The sequence below is a fragment of the Crocodylus siamensis genome, chromosome 1 (assembly GCF_052110815.1).
Source record: "Crocodylus siamensis isolate JL-2025a chromosome 1, ASM5211081v1, whole genome shotgun sequence".
Classification (NCBI taxonomy): Eukaryota; Metazoa; Chordata; order Crocodylia; family Crocodylidae; genus Crocodylus; species Crocodylus siamensis.
In genome coordinates this window covers 378,150,696-378,169,285 of record NC_143395.1, presented here as the reverse complement: position 1 = coordinate 378,169,285, position 18,590 = coordinate 378,150,696, and the positions used below count along the sequence as shown (strand labels likewise).

Genomic DNA, 18,590 nt, shown 5'->3' with positions numbered 1-18,590 from the left:
TTTAGGATCTCTAGGAAAATGCAACAGAAAAAACACATACCAAATAGTTCAGAAAAATGAAGCAAAAGAATAAAAAGGAATTTTATTTACACAAGCTTTGGTCAAAAATAAAGATATAATCCTTTCATTTTGGAGTATCTGATTATTTGGAACTCACTATACACAGTGAAGTCCAAAACTGTTCAGATTGTTCTGTAATAAGATAAAGTTTTCTATTTCACACAGATTTGATACATTAGGAGTGTTGCAGTAAAAGAATCTCTGCTGTTACAAGCACAGTGAAATGGCACCTTTTGAGTACTGATCAGCAGAGGTCCATTTGGACAACAGTTTCTACCGTCTTTCCCACACAGCATTGCCTCAGATAGCAAATATTATCTAACGCTAGTATACATTCGCTGTGACTAGTGAATCTGGTGCATGAGTGGGCAATTATTTTGGCTGGAGGATCGCTTAAATTTTGGTGAGCTGTTGAGGGCCAAAGGCGTAGCCTTGCCCCCAGCTTCCCATCTTGGGACCAGAAGTTCCACCCTTAACTCCCTGACCTTTGCCACCGGAAGACCCTCCTCTTGCCCCAGAAGTACTCCTTTTGGGAGGGAGAGTGCTACAATCTTGAAACCAGAAAAAAAGACAAAACATATACTAAAAAAATTGAACACCTACTATATGTTTAATGTTATTAAAAAGAATATTTTTGTCCTGATTTATGTGTGTTTGTGTAGCGTATGTAGGGGGCAACTTCATAATAGCTCAAAATACAGTCTTACTCTTGTATATTGTGTGGGGGGGGGAGGGGGTGTACTTAGGGCTGTGTGGTTGGGGAGTGGGTGTGCGTATGTGGTGGGGTATGTGTGGTGTGGTGTGAGTGGGTGTGGAGGGGTGTGGGTGTGTGTCTGGGGGTATGGAGAGGGTGGGAGGGTGTGTGTGTGTGTGGGGGGGGGTAGTCCTTGGAGTCCCTGGAGCATGCGAGTCCCTGGATCTGCACGTGGTGGCAGAGAGGGGCACAACTTCCTGTGCTTCCACCCCAGGTCCCAGCGGCAGGTGGCAGCAGCACGTGGGACCAGCACCACCTTCCCAATAGTAGACCTGTTCACCACATGTGGTGGCAGGGTGCAGGGCAGCCTTACCCAGCCCCATAACATGCAGCATGCAGGGCCAGCCCAGCCAATCCCTGGCTACACATGGTGGCAGGGTGCAGAACCAGCCCAGCCTGGCCCCATAGCTGCAGCTCCCACACCTCCACCCCAGTCCCTGGCCATGTGATGGCAACATGCAGGGCCAGCCTGAACCAGCCCCTAAGTGTACGGCTCCCTGTGCTCCCACCCCTTTCCCCAACAGGAGGCCCTGGCCCTGGCCTGGTGGGGCCCTCACCTGAATTCCCTGGGCCAGGGCTTACAGAGGGCAGATAGAATTGCCTAGCAGGCTGGATGGGCCGTATTTTGCCCAGTCCTGATCTAGTGACTTCTAAGTAGATACTTCTGGTGATTAAACCTAGTGCTGTTTTATGATTCAAAGAACAAAAATATCTACTAGAAGCAAAATGGTAACAAAAACTTCAAATGATTAACTGTGTACAATCTTCTTTCCAACAGAGTAACGTGTGAGGGGTTTTCTTTACAGGAAAACACCAGGACATCCTTGGGACCTTGGAAGTCTGTGCCATGCTCAAGAGTTAATTGTAAACTGCAGTTAGCCCACCCCCACTCACTAAACATGGTCTTGGTGCCAAGACTCCAATGAAGATCATTGCCCCAACTGCACAACTGGCCGTTCGCACACAAACAAGAGTGGCTGCTAGCCCGGCACTAGCAGCCTAACTCGAAACAGGATGTAACAAGTCTGGTGAAGGGAGGGAAGGTTCTCAGCAGTGGCAGATGACAGAAAAAGGAGCAACAACCTCAAGTTGCAGCAAGGGAAGTTGAGGTTGGATATCAGGAAAAAGTTTCTCACCAGGAGGGTGGTGAAGCACTGGAACAGGTTATTTACTTGGAGGTTTTTTAAGGCCCAGCGCAATGAAGTCCTGGCTGGAATGATCTAGTTGGGACTGGTCCTGCTTTGAGCGGGGCGGGTAGACTAGATGACCTCCTGAGGTCCCTTCCAACCCTCATTTTCTATGGTTCTGGACCTTTGTGGTAAGTGATGTACAGATGGCTGGTAACTGGAGAACTTGCCTGTTTCTAGTTCTGGAATATTTTCAGACACGACAACTGTCCCTGCACAATCCAAGCCACCAGAGAGCTTACAGGTGTGGCAACACCCAGGAGACCCAGGAGCAGGCTGCGGCCTTTCACATCAGCTCAAGGCAGGGACTTCAGGCAGACAGGCAATTAGAAGAACAGCTAAAAACTAATTAGATACTTCTGTTTGCCCAATGGGTCACTGGAGGTAACTTGAAGAGCTGGAGGCAGACTAGGCTGGCTTGAAACTTTCAGAAACATGTTCAGCAAATCTGTAAGAAAGCATACTGACAGAATCTGTAAGGAGACACTACTGACACCAACGTAGTCAGCAACCACTGAGGCCAGCAAAGCATTTTCCACCCTTTCCACATCTCCTTTGACATGGAGCAGGAAACAGCCACTTTCTCTCCATTTGATCTTCCTGAATGGCTTTCCCAGCAGGGCTCCTGCCAGGGGGAAACAAATCTTGAAATCTGCTCTGCAGGAGCCTGTTAGCCTAAATTAGCTGAAACTCTTTAAGGCTGGGCTGCTTCTCCTTAGCTGAGCTTCTAACCTCTGCCCTGCTTGAAAAGACCAGATCCCAGAATGCTTTCAGGCCCCTTGTTACTGCATTTCTGTTGCTCCCCACTCACCTGGTAGCTCCTGTGTTGCTCTGGGCAGCGGCTGCACTGCACGTGCACAAGTCCATTAATGCACCACCCCATGAAGCAGGACCTACAGGGGGTCGCCTCTCCTCAGGGATGACGAGACAACCTTCCTGCCATGAAGAAGGAAGGGAAGGCGGGTCTGAGGAAGTGCACTGCAGCTTGACTCCTACCAGCCTAGGTAGGAAGTCTTGACTGATGCCCCAGGGACCCCATCAGAGCCCTTGGAGGAGCAGGCAGCAGTGATAGGATCCACTCCACCCCTGGCACCTACTTGGGGGCAGGGTTCCTGTTGCCATGGAGCCCCTCCATTGCTATGGAGCTCCCCCCCCCCGACTCTGTTGCCATGGAACTCTCCCTGTTGCCATGGAGCTCTCCCCACCTCCCCACGGTACTCCCCACTCGGGTCATAATGTGGAACCGGTCACCGGGGCACCCAGGCAGCATCCCTGTGTCAGCACCAGCAGCAGCAGCAGCCCCCAGGGTGCAGCTGGACAGGCTGGAGCCACCGCTGGGGCCCCCACAGGGGGGAGGCACCGCCCCCTTCTGCTTCCTCCGCCCTCGCCCCCGGACTGCCGCATGGCAGCGGTTGAGGTTGCCACTACCCCCAATCCACGGAGCCAACACCACGGAGCCCTACACCAGGCCCAGCACCGCCCCTGCACCACCAGGTGAGGCTGCTGGTAGAGAGTCCTACTGCATATGCACCAGCCAGCTGTGCATGCACAGAGCAATGATGAGACCCCCCAACACCAGTGCAGCCTGGTCACTCTGGGAGTGTGAGGCCAGCAGGGCAAGGGCAGATCAGGGGCAGGGGACAAAGGGGCCTGGAGCAGAGGAAGGACAGGGCCAGGGGCGAAAGGGCTGGTTAGGGGAAGTGGGCAGCAGGGATGCAGAGGAAAAGGGAAGGCTTGGAGCCATTGTCAGATGCTTGCTGCAGGGTTAGTTCTGGGCCTGGCTGTGGGCAGGAGTCTGCCCCCTCAGAAATGCCCCCTGTGCCCAGCGCTCATCCCCACCCAGGCACCAGGCTGGTTTCTTCCACCCACCTGCCTCCTTTCACCTGAACATTGGGCAACACTGGCCTTGTAGACACCACTCACCCACCACTCACCATTAGAAACAGAGCCCCCCTTTCCACAAGTGTTTTCAGCAGCGCAGCTGGACCTTGGTGCGTTCCTCGAACAGCAGTCACCCTGCGGGGCGCTGTCCCACTCACTAGCTTCTCTTCAATATTTGCATCTGGAGGCCAGCAGGAGAGGACTTCTGCTGCTTCTTTTGCCAGAGCAGATTTTGCCACTGTTGTCTGAATAGAATCCCTTGAAGAATTGAGTTCTGATTTGTTTTTTGTCCTTTGTTGGCATAGGTGGATTAATGCACGGGCCAGCTGGGCATGAGCCCAAGGGCCTCTACCAATTTGGGGCCCTGGCCCTGGGATCTTCATCAGCAGGGAAGTGAAAGCTGCACTTTTAAACTTGGAGCCCATCTTTGGCACCAAGTTTAAAACTGTGGCTTTCACATTTGCTTCCCTGGGAGCGGGAAGCGGGGCCCCTCCACCAATGGGGCTGAGGGGAGGGGTGGGCAGGGCTGAGGTTGGGCCGGGAGAGCAGCACTGTGCCTGGGGGAGAGGGGTGGGCTGGGTGGTGCCGTGTCTGGACAGAAGGGGGCCGAGTCGGGCTGGGAGAGCCGTGTCCTACCTGGTGGGGGCGGGGGGGTTGGGCCAGGAGCACTGCACTGAACCTTTGTGGGTGGCAGCGCTTTGTGGGCCTTGGGGCTACAGCCACCCTAAATTCATCTTAGCACTGCTGCAGCCACCCCTCTCTGTGCCACCGTGCCCCCCAACAGTGTGACTCTGTTACACTGCAGGTCAGTGTAACAGAGTCACAGTGTAACAGGGACCTCAAGAGGTCATCTAGTCCAACCTCCTGCTCAAAGCAGTACCATCCCCAACTAGATCATCCCAGCCAGAGCTTTGTCTAGCTGGGTCTCAAAAACCTCCAAGGATGGAGGGTCTACAACCTCTCTGGGTAACCTGTTCCAGTGTTTTACTACCCTCTTAGTGAGAAAGTTCTTCCTAATATCTAACCTCCATCCTCTTTGTAACCACCCTTCAAGTAGTTAAAGGCTTCTATTAAATTCCCCCTCAGTCTTCTCTTCTCTAGATTAAATAAGCCCAGTTCCCTCGGCCTCTTCTCGTAAGTCATGTGTCCTAGTAAGTGTGCTCTGAGCATACCTAACACACACTGCCAGTACTCAGTTCAGCAGTCAGGATCACTTTCCTTTAGAAACACTGGGGGTCAAATGATGGTGGTGCTAATCTTTTGCATTATAGCCCCTCCAGGAAGTGGCAGACCTAGGTTGCATGCCTTCCTTAGCATGAGGGACTTCAGATTCCCATTTCTGGGTGTACCCTTCAAAGATGGGACCTGTACTTCTACACTGAAGTGGGGAGCTGTAGTATAGTAGTCTGTAGTATAGTATAGCCATCATCCCTTGTACTGAGCATATTAGTATTAACAGTGTCCTATGTTAGCACAGAGAGGCCCTAACCCCTTTCTGCTGGGTAATGTACAAGTCTGTATAATGGTGGTTCCTGCCTGAAAGAATTTACAGTCTAAGTAAAGGGCTTACCTATTTCTGCCAGCATAGACTCAGCCCCTGCTTGTGTCACCTACTTGAAACAATGAAGATACTTAGAAAGGCAGCTGATCCTAACATTGGTATGACATGATAATACAAAATCAAGTAAGGAGCACAGATGCTGTGGTTGTCTACAGCTGATTCATTCATCTGAGGGGAAGTTCTCTGCAGCCAGAAATGCTCTGTCATCATTTTGTGCATATGACCTTGTGAAACTGCTTATCCATAGTTTCTCTTGATTAAATGATTTATCTGAATAGTCACAAAGTTTGAGTTTGGGAACATTCTTCAGTTTTTCACCTTTATAACCACTGCATCCTATCTTTAGGGGACAAAAGTACATGGCATCCTTATGAAATTACAGTGAAACACCAACATACATACAACACACCAAGAGAGACAGATGCAATATGGTAAGGCAATAGAGCTAAATTAATGCAAACACTTATGTTACTTATGTTTTGTTGTGAAAGATTAAAAACCTCTGTTCATATCCATGAATGATAATGGGTGCCATGCTATAAACAAATGTAGCCTGTTGAATGTATAACAATGTTTGATTTTACACCAATATTTTCAGTTCTTAGGATAGAAAATGATAGTCATTGCCTTTATATCCCATGACCCTGTTTATTACCATCAATTGTAATTCATTTCTCACAGTCCCACCTCAGCAAAAGGACATGTAATTCCATACCTAAATAGCAAACCTATGGACTATGGTACTTACAGAGAAGATGTCTTGTGGAAAACATATACAAAAGTAGAACCTATGAGTACTGGAACTTCATTGGGAGCAAGGAGACACAACCCTCAGCCTAGTGAAGTAAGCCTTAGTTTTTGTTATAAAGTTTTTGATGCTGTAGTTTTGGAGCACATCACTGAACAAGATATCAGTTAGCACACTTAGCAACAAGATATTTTGAAGAGCATATGATAATTTCACCCATGGGATTTGGCATTGAAGAAACCATCATCAGTCCCCAATTTTTTGAGTGTAACAGAACAAGGTTAGGTTTGTGCTATAAGTATTATCTTAGGCTTATTGTCTTAGAGGATAGATTGCATCTCCAATACCGATGCAAGGATATTCTCATTCTGCCGTATGCAGTCAACCTGCCTGACCTGCTTTGATAACCACAGTGTTCAGGGGCAAGGCCAAAGGTCCACCATAGATTAACAGTTCATTGAGCTAGGGTAGTTCAAGCACACCAGTTTCTGAAGTCAACTGAACACAAGGGATTAATGTGCAGTTGACTTCAGTAGACTTCCCCCAGCCTAAATGACTTGCACCCATTTGCAGTTGCATCAACTTAGGGGTGACCTTTAACATGTGTCCAGAGCAGGGCTTCAACTTGTGCTGCTAGACTAGAGCCATGGTGAGATAACTTAACTGCCTTGTCACTGTACCTCATTTGCTTTCCATTTTCTGTCAATTTACCCTGCAGTTGATTGTGTATTTCTGGGCATCTACACCGCTTCTATGGTGCTCTTAAGAGGGTCCCTGGCAAAAGAGCCTCACTTACCCAGTCTTGCTCTGTGTGCTCCAAATCTGGAACTGTGACCATGAGGACAGTCCAGGGATGGTCCCTGCTGCCAGTGTTTTCAAGAAAACAGATCTTAAGAGCGGTAGAAGGGTCTTCCTTGGAGCATCCTCACTGCCTCTGTTCTGGGTCTGAGCACCACAGAATGGGATCAGTTTTGCAGGACTTATTTTTTGCTACATGCCTCTATAGCTCTATTGAAGCAGCTGCAAAAAAAGAGGAACCAACTTAAAAAAAAAACAGAAAATGCTGATCATAAAATTAAAAAACAAAAATGAAAAGAAAACAGCCACCCAGTATAGCTGGGACTTGGTGAAGTACTTTAAATTCTTATATGTATTTATTTTATATGATTTATATGCCACTCTTCACAACAAATCTGCAGGACAGTGCACAATAAAAGGAAAGAACAATTTAAAGAACAGGAGAATGAACAAGAGAACAGAACATTTAAAAGGGAAACTAGAGTATCAACATAAACAGAACTCCCACTAACCAATATCTTAGTTCAGCTTTGTTTGCTAATTTGTTAGTGCTTCCCCAACATGGATTAATACTATACTCTAAATACCTTTTAAAGATATAGAATTTTTTTCAAGTTTATCCATTCCTTTTCAAAATTGACATCTATCTAGGGATACTACTTGAAAATCCTCATCTGGTTGATACTGTTGTGGTTGATATCATATGCACCTTTATCTGTAGAACTTGACTGCATGTGACCTTATTTACAGTAGATAGGATGCTCTCATTGTAGATCTATAAATATACAAAGTCCCCGTGTGTGTTGATAGGATATCCTGGATTGGAAGCTGCCTCGAGGAGAAAAAGTAAAGCCCTCCAAAAGTCTTCCACCCTGGGCACAGCTTTTTTCTAAACAAGAGATCAGGGAAGCAAGCAAACCAAAGTCCATCTCTTCTTACAATACAAATTATTTAGGATTACCACAGGGTAAGGGCATTAATTTCTCTCTCTCCTTTTGAAATGGCCATTTCGGGTCCTATTGCAATGTTAAGGTCAGAGGCAGGGCCAGACACAGGCGTGGGTGAAAGATGTGGCCGTCCAGTGCCCAGATAGAAAGGGGGCCTGAAAACGGTAATTTGTATTATTATTATTATCATTATTGCTGGTGAAGGGGGACCTGATACTAAAAATTTGCCCGGGGCCACCAGAAGTCTAGGTATGGTGCTGCTCAGACATATCCAGGATTCTTCTAGCATCCTACTTAAATGGTATGTGGGCTATGGGATGCAGGGTATGCTCTCTCTCACCACTGGATCAGAGGGATGGCCACGTGTCAAGGCTTCACCTTCAGCCTAAGTGATCTTCTATTCTCAACCCGATTAATCCCTCTCTCCTCAATTCCTCCATTCCCTGCCCCCCACGCATAGTGCTTCTGATGTTTTCCTGCATATCTCATACCCTCTCAAAGACTCCCAGTGAGCCAATAGGTTATGGGTAAAAGTACAGGCCTGTCGCTGTATTATCCAACACAGCCAGCTGAGCATCATTCATTTTGCCACTGCTAAGGACAATGGCATTTTGCCAGGCATTTGGCCACTTGCCTGGACAATGTCTCTTTCTGAAGGGCCAGTTGAAATTAATGGGAAGTCTTCTCTTTACACTGATGGCTTTTGGATCAAGCCCTAACTTATCTTCTTGAAAGTAAAGTGCCTGTTGACATCCTGATTGTAGTGCCCATCTGTTATAGTTTACCACCATATCCACAATGTCTCTCTATCAGCAGTGAGGAGTCATTATTACTGATTTGTTGAGCTTTCAGGAAATGCCTTTTTGTACTGCAGAAACTTTTAACGGGGACCCCCCCCCCAAAAAAAAAAGATGCTTTCCATCAAAATTTTCCATGAAAAATGTTTAGGTTTTGGAAAGAAATCAAAACTGAAACATTTAAGCTTAAATACAAAATATTAAAATTCTGACATGCTGTCTCAGTTCCTTACATGGTGTTGCATGCTCCTATTTTCCTCTTGAAATTGCAAATTGCAATTGAAACTCCCAGATTGCAGCATGGCCTCCCTTGTTGATGATGAGGTAAAGTGAATCATGCAAAATGTTGTCCTATGGACAAGAGTTGAAGCATGAAGTACCCAAACCACAAATCCCAGGAGGTATATTTCAGAATCATATATTTTAACTCTTGGATAAAAATGGAAAATGTTTCAATTTTCAGGCACTGAGTTATTCAGTTAAATTTCTTTTTTCCTATGGAAGTAGATACCTTGTGAAAAAAATGTTTAATCAAAAGTCATATTTTATATCAAAAACATTTTGGCAAATACTTATTAACCAAATATTTTGTTGGTATGTACAGCCAAATACAAATCTTCCTGTTCTGTGGAAAAAGAAGGTCCTTTTTTGGGCTGTGATATACCTTTTTAATTTCTCCAGGTCCAGCTACCTCTGCTCATTCTGACTTGAAAATCTTAATCCCCAAACCTACAGAAACTGAGTTTAGGTGTCATTACCAGTCTCCAACCCAGGCCTGTGAATTAATGGGCCTTTCCTGGGAAAAGGGATGCAATGCAAAACAGTATGCTCCAAAAAAGGGACTTGGTAAGAATTTATTTGTCTTAAAAACTTAAGTAAAATACTGAAAATTGATGAAAATAATGGATTCACATCTTGGTATTGTACAGCTCTTTGGAATCAGTATCAGCTGAAATTGCTGTGACTATTATATCGATTCTTCACAACCCTCTGGTAGTCTAGAAGTTGTTTACTGAAGGCTGATGATTTCCTGTGAAAGAAAGAGATGCACCTGTTCCTTTAGGAGAGTCCAGGGTCACTTTGCACCATGCAGTAGTTCTATATTTGAGGGGCGTGTCTACATGAGACACATTAATGTGCATTAGCCCAATTTAAGGCATTATTGCATGCATGTGTCTATATGTGCAAGCCCTTAATGCACATTAAAAATGGCAAAATAGGCTAACTGCACCTAAATGCAAATGCAGATATCAAATTTTGGCGTGATTACTTAAAGTGCATTAATGCACATGTAGATGCAACTTGGCACTAACCACTGCCCAGCCACTAGGGGCACATAGCAGGGCTGCAGGGTGCCAAGTGCACTAACTTTAGTGCCAAGTCCCTGCATGTGTAGACATCTGCCAAAAATTGTTTAATGGACATTAGTTTAATGAGTGTTAAATTCAGTCATGCTTGAATGTATATGTAGATGCACTCAAGAGATTGTCAAAAGTGCTTCTGTCTGTTCCTGCTGACGGTAATAGGAACTTTACCAAAGTTGCAAATCAAAGTTAGACATGCATTTGTATTTTAGGTTGGAAGAACTTGGGCTTCTTGGAAAGTCTGCTGGGAGAGGGGGCCACAGTCAAGCTATCCCTCATCTACCAGGGATACATTCAGAATTCCTGATCTTCATCCAGGTGCTGAATGTTCACCGAGGCTGGGAGAAAAAGCTGATTGTTCACCTAGGTCTTCATCTCTGTATCTGATCACCTCACATCCACGGATGAATTTTATCTTTACAAGACCCCCATTGAGATAGGGAAATTTCATCCCTCCAACCCCGTTTACAGAGACAGGGGAGATTATGTGATTTGAACAAGGTCACACTGGAAATTTGTAATGGAGCCAGCAGATGACATTTGAGTCCCAGTTCAGCATGCTAGATCTAAAACTACCCTTTTTGCCACAGATGCCTTGTGTGGACTGATGATGCTCTGGCCACTCAGCCATTGGCTTCTTGATTTTGTACCACTTAGAGTCTCAGGTGACTTCCCAAGCTTCTCCAAGGGGACTCTGGAGTCAGGGAAAAAAATTAAAAATTAAAAATATTGGCACCTGGAAATAGATATTGACTGGATTTTAAATGGGTATGTGATGCCAGGTATCATGATTACTGTGTGTGTGTGTGTGTGTGTGTGTGTGTGTGTGTATCCATTGATATTCATGGGGCCTTAAAATACAGATAAGTCATCTCCTTCCCTATAGAACTAAGACAGATTATTAAAGAGTCCAGATCCTGCAAAATGACCCATATGGAAGGACCTATTCTAGTGCAGGAAAGAAGCCTAAATTAATGTGAAAGCCACAGAAAGAGACTTCAGTTTAGAAGTGGCTAGACTTTGTTTCACAAAGTATTGCTTTCACTTCCATGTTTCTGTCTTCCTTATCTTCCTAGTTCCTACAGTGACACTTGCTCACACCCAGAAGCATGGAAACACTAAGCAGCTGACCACATACCAAAGTGATTTTGGGAAAGATTATTTCAGTATTATTTCAATTTTAAAATCTCTGGACCCAGAACAAGTTAATAAGTATGTTGAAAATGCTCCAGAGCAAGGTAGGATATTGTACTAAGATCTATTTTAATCCATAAGGTCTGAACCTATGTGGACACAGCTCTTTTCATATCTGTTGGAAAAGCAGAAAAACAGTCTCGTTCTTTCGTATAGTGTGGGTGGACCTTGAGCCCCAGCCCTCTGTCTCTCCGTTGGAGGAATTATTAGGAAATTGAGATTTTTTCCTACTTCCCCATACAAGAACACGTAGAAGATAATATTGTGTTCTTAAAAATAACTTTATGTTAAAAGTGCTGGGACTTCTATAACCACAGTCAAAAGTTCATAAATGAAATTCTTCAAATATCTTTTATTCATTTGACAATTTGTAATTCAAACAAACTCCTTTATTATTTTAATTATAACAGAGAAAATGATTCTTCAGAACTTTCTTAACACAGTGAATGAGAACCAGAATGAGAAATTCAGAAGGCCTTCACCTCCGAAGAGACCGCCAGCAGACAAAGTAACTGAATGCAAATGATACCAAACAATGCAAGGGGAGAAAGACGTTCAGTGTTGAATGAGTGCTGTAACTGTAACCCCTCATGTCTGTGTCTGGGTGTGTGGTAAGCAGTTTGCAGAACGAAACCATGTACTAAAATAATAAAGGCTTTTGTGCTGCTGCCTCATGCAGCAGGGTGCTGATTTTGAGGGCTACAGAATGTAAAAGAATGTTTTGTGATCCGTGTATTGCAAATACCAGCGAAACACTTGTCCCTGGCTCGGAGGATGCTGTATATATCAGAGCTGTCCCATAGATGGTCCATGAGGAGTAAAGTTGCATATGGCACACAAGGGATAAAGCTGAGGTTCCTGGTCTCTGCCCAGTTGCTCCTCCTCACCATTGCTTCCACTACAACAGTAGCCAGAGTCTCTGGGCACCTGCTTTCTCCTCTGAGGGGGCATGTACAGCATGGGAGATGAGGGTGTCCTGGGACCACATGGATGCAGGGGACAGCAATGCGGGGCATATGATGCAGGGTGCATGGAGCAGCAATGGAGGAGTGCACACTTCAGTGGGACACAGGGGCAGTGCAGTGTGCAGCCCAGGGGCTTGTGGTTTGTCCTGGAGCAGCTGGCAGACATGCAACCCCCACTGGTGCAGCTGGGCAGGCATTCAGCCCCAGCCACTTAGAAGTTGGACAGCCCTGCTGTATATCACCAGACATGTTAAAGATGTAGTGTACTCTAATTCTGTTTGTTGCTGTGTACATAAAATCTCATTGTAGATAAAAACTAGATACCCCTCTCCCCTTGAATTCCAACCACAAGCTGCTGATGTATGAATGTCCCCACAAGGCCAGCTCCAATCTGCAGTTTTACCTGGGCTTGCTACTGACTGACATCCTCCCACTGCCCCTCTTGGAAATCTTCAATTTTGAGTTCTTTCTCTTGTGAGCAAAAGCTTTCAAGTGACCAGTGACCATCCATCTCCATACTTGCCACAAGAGAATAGCAATGTGGGCTGCCAGAGAACCTCCACAATATGTACACATAGATTACAAGCAACCTTGCCCCATAATAAGAAGCAACACCCTTGGATGCTCATTCAATGTAAACTTCTTGGTGCAGGTCTGCTTAGTTGCATTAAGAAGTATATTTCCATGTTGTCTCCTCACTATTTAATTCATAAGCCGTTAAATTATAACTATCATGAAATATGGTGAGGGTGGTTTTGCTGCTAAGAGTTGTGCTGTGTTCTTTTTTGCCCTATATGGAACCTGTTTGTACAAGAGCCCTTTGCCCATAGCTGCTGTGAGGAAAGTATTCTCATGCGTTTTATTTCTGATGCAGATACTCCTGAGAGAATTACTTGTTTGCTTTCCTGAAGACTTTGTTCTAACTTATCTGAAATAAGCCATCTACAGTGAAAATATATAGTTTGATCTTTATTTCCTGAATTTCACCACGGTCAAGGTATTTCAAATTCCTGAAGCTAATGACTTAAACTGAAGTACAAATCAGTTCTTAATGTCATGTATCCACTGTGCCTTTGCTTGTCTTTCTCTAAACTACATGTTGTTAAGCTGTACTTCTGGCCCTCGATACCATGTACTTTTTTAAATAACATATTTTGATTCTATTTTGTTGGAAAATTGATTCTTACTCTGTGAAGGCATATTAACAAATTATTACATTCATAACCCAGAGAACACTGAAATGTAACTTCACCTTTGGTGTGTTATTTTCAGACTGCAACCCTGTCTCGCAAATGTATGTGCACACAATTGACTTACGCACATTAATATTTTCATGTAAGTACATGCATAAGTGTTTTCTGGATTAGAGCCTTAGTTTGTAGGCACAACATACATAAACAATATTAATTTAAAATTGTTGCAATGTTCCACTTAGGGAGCTCCACATGAGGGAATTGGCTTTTTCTTTAAAATATTCAGAATTTGGAAACCTCGCTCTTTACTCATCTTTTGAAACATGATCAGGGGTAAGTCAAAGCACATGAGACTACTTGTAACAAAATCTTTTCTAGTTTTAATGAACAGCAAAAGAGGGAAAATCATTCAAGGCAGGCATTTTTAGTACATAAAAAAGCTAGGTATCTTTAAAGTTCTGTTCGTCGCACTGGGACTGCAGTGACTGGGTCAGTGTTTTGTTCTGTTTTTTTAAAAACCTCTTCAAAAGAACATTTGTGGTAATTTTTGTAGTCGTTTGCTCACTGATATTAGCACCAAGGGATAAACCCCTCTCTTCTCTCTCCCTCTTTTGAGGGGAGCAGAGCAGTGCTCTCTGTAAACCTCAGCCCAGCGCACACAACAGTTCAGGATGCAGTCAACAGAAGCAGGTTTTTGGTTCCCATCAAGCAGAACAAAGAAGGAGGGCTTTGCGCTGTGCCCAGCTCCCCTCCTTCCAGCTCTGTGTGCACTGTGTAATCAACACCTTCACACATGATGCCAATAGCCTGAGGGAGGTCCCAGGAGAGCAGCTGCAAGCACTGGGAGAGCAGCCCAGTTTAGAGGTACAGCTTCTTCTTTCCTGTCCTGGGTCTTGGATAGGATCTGGAGAGACTCTGCAGCTAGTGGTGCTGTCTGAAGGATTTTCCTGCTATCATGTCTCGGAGGAAGAAAGTGCGGCCAAGTTCTGCCTCAGGGAAGTTAGAAACATTCAGCCTTAGCAGGTAAGAGGGTCCCCTCCTGCCTCCTTTCAGCATGCTGTGTCCACCCACACCCCAGGTTTTAGAAAATAAATGGGAGCAGGCTGGGTCCAAGGGAGCAGGCTGCCCTTCTCTTGGCAGAACTCAGAGCTGTTTGGAGGCTGTTTACTGTTGTCAAGGCATCAGTGCTGCAGCTCCTGCTCAACAGCTCAGGCTTTCCTGTAGGAAACCGTTCACTGGAGGCTTCTCACGTGTTAAGTTCTCAGCCCAAACATTTTCAGATCCAAGGGTAGCTCTTCTGACAAGTGAGGGTTTCTTTTGTTCCACCAGCTCTTGCTCTGCTGTGTACTGCTTTCTCATTAGTATCTTCCTGGAGCGCTCGCTGCCACAGAAGAAAGCTGCTAGTTTGAATGCTGAGATGAAATACTGAAAAATCAGCCACTGCTTGGGACTGAGGGAGGAGGCTTAAAGGAAGGGAAGTTGAAGCAGATGCTCTGGGGTGGGATGCCATGTATCTGATAAGTAGGGATCCTGGTTTTCCCTGATTAAAAAATTGCAAATTGTCTGATTAACCCCCCCACAATCCATGATTAAAATGAAAGCCCTCTCCCCCAGCCCTGCTCTTACCTCTCACTCCCCCCTTCCCAGCTCCTGCTCCCCCAGCCCTGCCAGAAGGGACCCCCAGCTGCCAGAGGTACAGGGCCAGGGACCTGGGTTTGCATGCCCTGCCCCTGGCAGGAGGCAGCTGCTGCAGCGGAGGGGAGCCTAGATGCCCCCGCGCTAGCCGTCTGCTGTGGGCTCAGGTGAGGGGGTGGCTACTCCCTGCCTTGGCACACACTCCTGGGGGGCAGAGGGACCCATGCTTCTCACACCTGTGCATTGGGCAGGGGCTGTGGGCTCCTGCCCTGCTGCCCTCCCTCAGGGCCTCCGCAGCCTGGCGTGTAGGACCTGGTGCTACAAGGAACGGCAAGAAGCTGCTTGCCACTGCCAGCTCCGTGCCATCCCAGTGAGGTGTCCCCTGCCTGCATGGCTGCAGCTGGGGTGGCAGTGCGGGGTCACATGCAGGGCACACGGGCAGCTTCCCTGCATGGCTCTGCTGTTCCCTGCAGCGCCGGGTGCACGTGCCCAGCCATGGGGGCTCCAGGGGAGGGCAGCACGGTGGGAGTATGAGCCTGAAGTGGACGGTGTGCAGTCCCCCCCTGCACATAGACCTGGGGGGGCACGGGTCCCTGCTGCGGCTGGGTATTGCAGCCCCAGGCACTGCCGGACTGGGCAGCATCCCCAGCACTTGCCCTGCCCCACTCCTTCCCTCACTATGGGGGCCTCAATCCCTTCCCCCTCCACAGTTTACCTGCAGGAGCTGCTCTCCAGGCTGCCTGGGGCTGTGTGCATGCACATGGCACCCCTCCCTGACCACCCTCCTCTTGCTCCCTCCCAGCCCCCTGCAGGCTTGACCTCTGCAAGCCTGAGGGCTTGTCACAACTGCAAAATCAGCAGGTGTCTCCAGTAAAATGAGAAATCTGTGGTTGCCTCTGGTAAAAGGTAAAACCTGTGGTTTACTGTGTTCTTCTGTGGAATCAGAAAGCCCAGATCCCTGCTGATTAAGTTGAAGAATTTTGTTTTTGTTTTGTTTTCTTTTGGTTTTGTTCCCAGTTTCTTTGTGGTACCAGTCCCTAGTTTGTAGGTCCTGGTTCCCCATTGAAAGGGCATTTAAAACAAAACAAAAGATTGCCAATATAATATTAAATCTCTACAATCTCATTAAAAGGAATAAGATTAATTTGTCAAACAATTCATTTTAGTAGCTATGTAATAATTTATTCAAATAAGGAACTGGGTTTGAACGGCTGTATGGTACAGGGTCTCTCAAGTCTGCCCCAGTAATGCATCCCTGTAACCATCAGCTGGGTCCAGTGTAGCCAGGGCAGGCCACATTCTGATTTCAAGTGTCATTCTTGAGCAATATGCTGCTACATTTCACAGTCCTCCCCTGCTTTCTTTTTGTGCATGGTGCTCAGTAAGGAACTGGGTTATCATGGGCTTGCATACAACAAACTGGCTTGGATCACCATCAGGAACACTTCCTGCATAGGCTGGGATTGGAGCACTCTTTAGTAACCTGTGACCTGTATACCAGCCCCTGTTTTGTCTTTAGTTGTCCCAAGCAATCAATTGTTATGCCTTTACTAGCCCCCAGGATTAATGGAGGCTTATACTTCTTTTGCTGGTCCTAGGTCCACATTTCTCTGTGCATAACAAATAGGCTTGAATTGGCTGAGATGGACTCTGCCCTGGTTCAAAGTTTTCCTTCTACTTGATATGTTGCTGTATTATATCCTATCTCATTTTTCTCTTATGTACAGCACTTGAATAAAGAACAGAAATGTGACTGGCTATATGTGACAGAGTGTGTCTCTAAGTTGCCTCTAATCACAGCCATTGTTCCTGGGCAGGGTGGGCTGGCGAGAGCGCTGGTACCCCCATGAGAGCACCGGCTGGGGAGTGGGGGCACCAGGAGAAGTGGTCTCCCTTGTAACCAATCACGCTCACCTGGAAGTGCCAGCAGCATGCCTGGAAATGGCAGTGGCATACCGCTGCCACTTGCGGGTTGGCAGGACTGGTTGCAGGGGCTGCCCCCGGTTGCTGACTGACCACTGGCGGGCAAGTCCCCCCCACGACTCGGGAGGCACCAGTTACCCATGCCTCTAATCTCATGTCCCTGTGATCACTGGACTTTTCTGAAGTAGCTGGGACATAGCTATTCCTGCCCCAAAGCTTTTTTGCTTTTTTCCTTAGTGGAAAGAAATGTTCCATATTCCAAGTCTTCTTCCTCCCAAAACATGCAACCTTTAGCAGTACACTAGTATGGGCAAGCAAGGGAGTCTTGGAAGCCAAAACTGCATGTTTCAGAAGATAACAACATATTTGTTGGTTGTGTCCATGGCTGTGAGTTTTTCTGAACAGGCCAAGTGAGATGCATCAGTTTGTCTTGATGAAGGCTGAGTGGTAGGGTCCCTCAACTCTCTGAACAGATGTAGCATGTGAAGTCTGAGGATACACCAAAAGGGCAGAGATCACCAAATAATAATAATATTATATATATTAGATAACAGTAAAAACAGGAAATATACATTAGAGGGTATGAAGTATGTCAGATTGATGCAGGTAGTTAAGGGTTTAATAAACAGTAGGTGTTGTCAAACCTGATTTCATTCTGTAATGAAGTTGTGAGTTAATTGATGGAAGCAATTGCATATGTGTTAGATTATTACAATGAGTTTGATTTTTGTGCCTCCTCATATTGCTAGTTTTTAATTGCAATATACGATATCAATAGCGCGTACATTCAAAGGATTAGGTAGTGTAAGACTGACATCTCCAAATGCAGCTGTCAATAAGAACTAGTCACTAAATGGGGGTGGGGTGGGGAGGGGAGTTCCAATGGAGGGGAGGGGAGGGGTTAGAAATAATCTTGGCACTATTTGGCATGTATGTAGCAATCCAGAAGTAAATATACGGCTGATACAACTTTGAGGAAATATTTAACACTGTGCCAGTCTTTATAAATGAGGGCAAGGCAATTGTACAGGGTGATCTGGATTGCTAAATAGCCTGGGTTTGGTCAGAAAAAAGGTGCTATAATATGCAAAACTGAATATGGCAAAAATGAAAGTCTACTTCTAGAAAGGAGGAGTGAGGGCTGTACTTACGGAAGGATAGAGTATATCTTGGATGCCATGTCAAGAAATGTAAAACCTGCCAACACATCTCCATCACCCATCATCCCCTGGGCTTAGTTGGCTAATATTGTATTTCCTGTAACCTAGTTGCATTCCCCTCCTCACCCCCATCCCTCCATTGTTAGTCCCTCACTTGGGCGATCTGTATTTCCCTACCAGCTTTGTCATCTTTTTTGGATTCACACATCTCCACCACATCCCATCATAACTACACCCCACAACAGAACCATCACCATTCCTGGATCTTACACCTGCACCTCCAGAAATGTAATACATCTCATCCAGTGCACTAAATGCCCTGATGGAAAATATGTAGGAGAAACTAAACAACAACTGCGTATCAGAATGAATGCACACCAAAAAAATATCAAAGACAAGAAAATCCAATTACCTGTGGAGGTA

General features: G+C 45.9%; 1 protein-coding gene across 1 annotated transcript in view; it reads left to right on the top strand.

The window, feature by feature from the left end:
• Window positions 1-14,010: 14,010 nt before the first annotated feature.
• Window positions 14,011-18,590, top strand: part of LOC149875110 (cilia- and flagella-associated protein 337-like) — a 90,534-nt gene continuing 85,954 nt past the window's right edge. Inside the window, exon 1 of the mRNA XM_090028001.1 lies at window positions 14,011-14,472. Within this exon, the coding sequence (XP_089884127.1) occupies window positions 14,405-14,472 (68 nt within the window). The 5' untranslated portion in view covers window positions 14,011-14,404. The remainder of the gene's footprint in view (window positions 14,473-18,590) is intronic.